Consider the following 5,000-nt stretch of genomic DNA (forward strand, 5'->3'; position numbering starts at 1 on the left):
CCCCTGTGAAGACACACACACATATACAAGCGCGCACACACACACACACACGCACACACACATGCACAAACAAATGCTCTTCACTCTTCTGAAGCCAAATGAGATAATGTGGCTCATCTGCCAAATTCTGTGGAGCTTTCAGAGGAAGCCAGATGAGAAGATGACAGGCAGAGTAATGAAAGAAAAATGGGAGAAGGGGCATGAAAAAGAGAGAGAGAGAGAGAGAGAGAGAGAGAGAAAGAGAGCTTTAGACACAATGATGTGGCATCTCTAGCCTTGCACTGCTAACCCAGAAGGCTCAAACAGCACGGCTAAAACCAATCCATTTCCACACCAGATTACCACACAGACAAGCACCCTACACACTGAGCTGAAATACAAACCCTAACTCACTCTCTCTAGCCCTGTGCGTGTGTGTGTGTGCGTGCGTGTGTGTGTGTGAGTGATACTCACATTTCAGTGATCGTCTCCGGCAGGTTGGTGGGGATCTCACTTAGTCCCTTTCCTCTACAGTCTACAACGTTATTACTGCAAGTACAGAACTCCGGACATTGCAGGACACTGCAGGATGTCTGGATCTGAGAGCCTGAGAGAGAGAACAGAGAAAGAGAGAGAGAGAGAGAGAGAGAGAGGGGAATGAGCAGACCTCTACGCGATAGAATTTGTTAATATGTAGCCTTGCTCAGTGATTTTGTTTGTGTATCCTAATAATACAAAAGTATTATAATATAATAGAAAAGTAATAACAATACAGGAAATTAAATAATTTATCACTATTTGAAATTATGTAATATGCCTTCATTAAAGTCTTAGAAGCAGAAGTAAAATAAAAACAAAAAAACTACATATCAGCCAAAACACAAACACTACAGAACATGCACATGTGCACACACACACACCAAAGCCTAATTAATTAAATTGTCATTCACATATTCCTTCATAGATAGTCTTCAGTACAAATATCATTCGGACTTTGTAAGATTAGACATGTGTGAAGACACAGACAAACACAGACACACAGACAGACAGTCAGTCTCACACACACACACATTCACTCACCGGTACAAACGAACTCTCTCTTCTGAACCTCAGCAACATTGTGTCCTCTCATGGGAGGTGGAGACATGCACTGTGTGTAGAGACCAAGGCGGGGCCTCTGTCTTAGCCAATCAGAGAGCCAGGCCACGTGACAATCACAGATCAGATTATTAGAGTGAAGGCGACTGGGACAGAGGAAAAGATGGAATGAATTATTATTCGCAGATCAGAGAGTCAGAGGCCATTTGAAAGGCCACTGTCATAGATTTCAATACAACCATCCACATATTACAGTAAAGTGCATGTTGGTGCATATGTGCTTGTGAGTGTAATGTCTATTCCACTGGCAACTTCTGAGAAATGATATAAACACTGGTATAATGAAATTCTGCAGTATCACACACACACACAGCCACACACAAACACACACACACAGCCACACACACACGCACAGCCACACACACAAACAAACACACCCACACACACCCACACACACCCACACACACACACAGTGATTTATATGTTAAAGAGAATGTGTTCTTTTGGTGCTCTATTAGAATTATTATTCCCCCTTAACTGAAGATGAAAAATCAGAGAAGATTACCACGAGTGCTGGTAACATCTTTCTCTACCTGCTCGACCAGGTGAACTACAGGAGTACGAGAACCTGTTATATATGTGTCCTGTTACAAATGCCTGTTGTACCTGAATTCTGTTAGAACCTTTAGAAGATGCTCGAAGCCAAAACAAAAAATGAAACGCTCAAATTTGTCATTCCTCTCTCTCTGTCTCTCTCTTTCTGTCTTTTTCACCGTCTCTCTCTCTCTCTCATACAGAGGGGAATATTGATAGGGTGATTAGGCTCTTTAGCTGTAAATGAGCTCTAATGGTTGATTATGATTAGGAGATGAACACACACACAGGACTCTGCTCTCCGGAGGCCGTACCCTGCAGAGCTCACTCTAATCGACTCATTACCCATCAGCACCTACATAATCACACTTATTAAAGGCCTTTATGGAAATGATATGAGAGGTTGCATGCTGAACCTAGTGTGGAGCGATTGAAGGAATATGCTATTCTATCCTGGTTTAAGTAAGTGTGTGTTTGTGTGTGTCTGTGTGTATGTGTGTGTGTGAGAGAGAGAGAGAGAGAGAGAGAGAGAGAGAGAGAGAGAGAGAGAGAGAGAGAGAGAGAGATACTCACAATGTCCGGAGTTTAGGCATGTGGTTGAAGCTGGCTACAGACAGGCGGGAGATATTATTGTTGTTCAGTGTTCTGACACAGAGAGAAGTGGGCAGGGACGACATAAATAACAATTACACCACATGACACTTCAGAGGTTCTTATCTAGAACTCAGCACTTATCTAGAACTCGGCAGTAAAATACTCCATTCATGTCAGCGTGAAAAAAAGAACCTCACTGCGTGTGCGCGTGCGTGTGCACGTGTATGTGCTTGTCATGTACGTATGTCTGATTTAGTGTTTCACTGTAATGTGTGTATACACGTGTGTAGGGCTGAAAAGTGCTTATCTGTCTGTGGTGGGCTGTAAATTGTGTGTGTGTGAGTGCGTGTGTGTATGCGTGTGTGAGAAAATACTCAGAATAACACAATGTGACATAATTCCATCTACTATCATCCCTCTTGTGCTCCTCTAACAGGATTAGCCAGATTATCTCTTCATAACAGAAATCTGCTTCCGAATATCAAACTCAACCCACTTGCCCATCCATACACACACACACACACACACACACACACACACACACTTTACAGCCCACCACAGACAGATAAGCACTTTTCAACCCTACACACGTGTATACACACATTACAGTCAAACACTAAATCAGACATACGCACATGACAAGCACACACACACACACACACACACACACACATAACTATGTATCTAATTCCCTGTCTATCTAATTCATATAACAATAAAATAAAACAGCTGTACACATACACGCAAGCATGCACTAACTCACACACAGATGCACACACAAGAATGCACTAATTCCCGCACGCAGATGTACACACACAGATACACACACACCTGCACTACTTCACGCATGCAGATGTACACACGTGGGTACTCACACGCCTGCACTAAAACACACACACAGATGTACACACACGGGTACTCACAGCACTTCCAGATCCCGTAGGGCTCTGAATGCTCCATCTTCAATGCAGGAAATGTGATTATAGTCTAGCTGCCTGATAGGGACAGAAATCAAACAGATGACAAGTCACATGGTCATCGTTATGACAGCAACACAATAATAAAAACTAGCACTCCACTATAGACAATAGACTGTACTACAGATTAAGGCTTCACTCCATATACTAAGGCTCCAGTGTATACTAAAATCATACTATAGACTAAGACTCCACTATAGACTAAGACTGCACAAGACAAAGATACAACTATAGATCACTTCTCCTGTAGACTCTATTATAGATAAAGACTATTAGAGACTAAGACTGCACTAGAGACTAAGGCCACAATCCAAGCACCTGTGGGCGTGACACAGGGGCATGTTGGCGTGGAACAGGCACATGTGGGCGTGGTACAGGCGTGGCACAGGCATGTGGGTGTGGCTCACGTGTGTGGGCGTGGCACAGGTACGTTTGTGTGTGTGTGGCAGAAATGTTGTCTGCTATTTTCATAACCTGCTGCAGAGGTTTCACGTTTCAAGTTTGGTTTATCAGCAGGTACTAATCAGCACAGCGCAGCACAATTAGAAAAAAAGGCTGGGTCAGACTGGTCACATGATCAGAAGGTGTGATTAGACTGGTCAAATGAGCAGCAGGTGTAGTTAGGCATGTCGCCACAATATCCAATCAGATGAACTCTAATTCCGTTTAAAAGCTGAACGTGACACAGCACAGTGACAATTTGGTTATGACAGTGAATGTGCAAGACCAGCAGTGCAAACAAAAACTCACAGATGAGGAAACAGACATACTTGTCAGGGAAGGACCAATATGGCACTTGAAGAATTATTATTATTGTTCACTATGATGAGAGTAAAATGAGTATTTACATAAATGTGATGTAACGAATTATTTAAATTTCAGAAAATTTCATTTTCTGTGCATAATTATATGCCAATTGTCTCATTCACATTTAACAGCAATAGAATTACATTTCCTTATAAAGATTAAAACACTGCACCATGACCATGCCACTGCACCATGCCAGTGCACTACGCCAGTGCAGCATGCCACTGCATCACGGCCACGCCACTGCACCACACCAGTGCAGCGTGTCACTGCACCATGACCACTGCACCATGACCACGCCACTGCACCACACCAGTGCAGCGTGCCACTGCACCACGCCAGTGCAGCGTGCCACTGCACCACGCCAGTGCAGCGTGTCACTGCACTATGCCACTGCACCATGACCACGCCACTGCACCAGTGCTGCTGTGGTAGCCCACCCACCCTGCCACAGGCACATTCATTACTGGCCACCCAATTAATCCAATTAATGCAGCAATAATGACCCAGCAGTGCCATGGAATTAGAGCTAATTGTAGACTATGACTGCACTAGAGATTTAGACTACACTATAAACAAAGACCATACTATAGACTGATGCTCCAATATAGATTAAGAGCCCTTCATATATAGATTTAGGTATAGTCTAAGCCTTTGCAACAGACTATAAGCTAAAGGTCTTGCTATACCTCATGAGAAGAAAGTGTATGCCTGACTTCAGTGAATAAAATGACAACTGTGCAGAAAACCAGTAGCCACAGGCCTCACATATAAGGTCACGCACATGGTAGTTGGGCGGAGTCTGTAGATGAACACGCCCGTGCCACCACAGCAAGCCTGCGATTGGTTGTTACAAAAGTGGCCTAACAATTTGCTTTAAAAATGCATGAAAATGTCTCTCTCAGATATGCGTCTGCTTTTTTTCTCCTCGTGTTCTAACGTGTTGGTTAT

General features: G+C 43.4%; 1 protein-coding gene across 5 annotated transcripts in view; it reads right to left on the minus strand.

The window, feature by feature from the left end:
- The window catches only part of slit2 (slit homolog 2 (Drosophila)), a 76,733-nt gene that overhangs the window by 31,831 nt on the left and 39,902 nt on the right, over nt 1-5,000 (minus strand). For all 5 annotated transcript variants that reach the window (XM_027025309.3, XM_081714697.1, XM_027025308.3 and 2 more), the window contains exons 6-9: nt 3,189-3,260; nt 2,245-2,316; nt 1,060-1,223; nt 454-586 (exon numbers count right to left, since the gene is read on the minus strand). In XM_027025309.3, the coding sequence (XP_026881110.2) occupies nt 454-586; nt 1,060-1,223; nt 2,245-2,316; nt 3,189-3,260 (441 nt within the window). The remainder of the gene's footprint in view (nt 1-453; nt 587-1,059; nt 1,224-2,244; nt 2,317-3,188; nt 3,261-5,000) is intronic.

This window comes from Electrophorus electricus, chromosome 5, assembly GCF_041902795.1.
Source record: "Electrophorus electricus isolate QZ-2024a chromosome 5, ASM4190279v1, whole genome shotgun sequence".
Lineage (NCBI taxonomy): Eukaryota > Metazoa > Chordata > Actinopteri > Gymnotiformes > Gymnotidae > Electrophorus > Electrophorus electricus.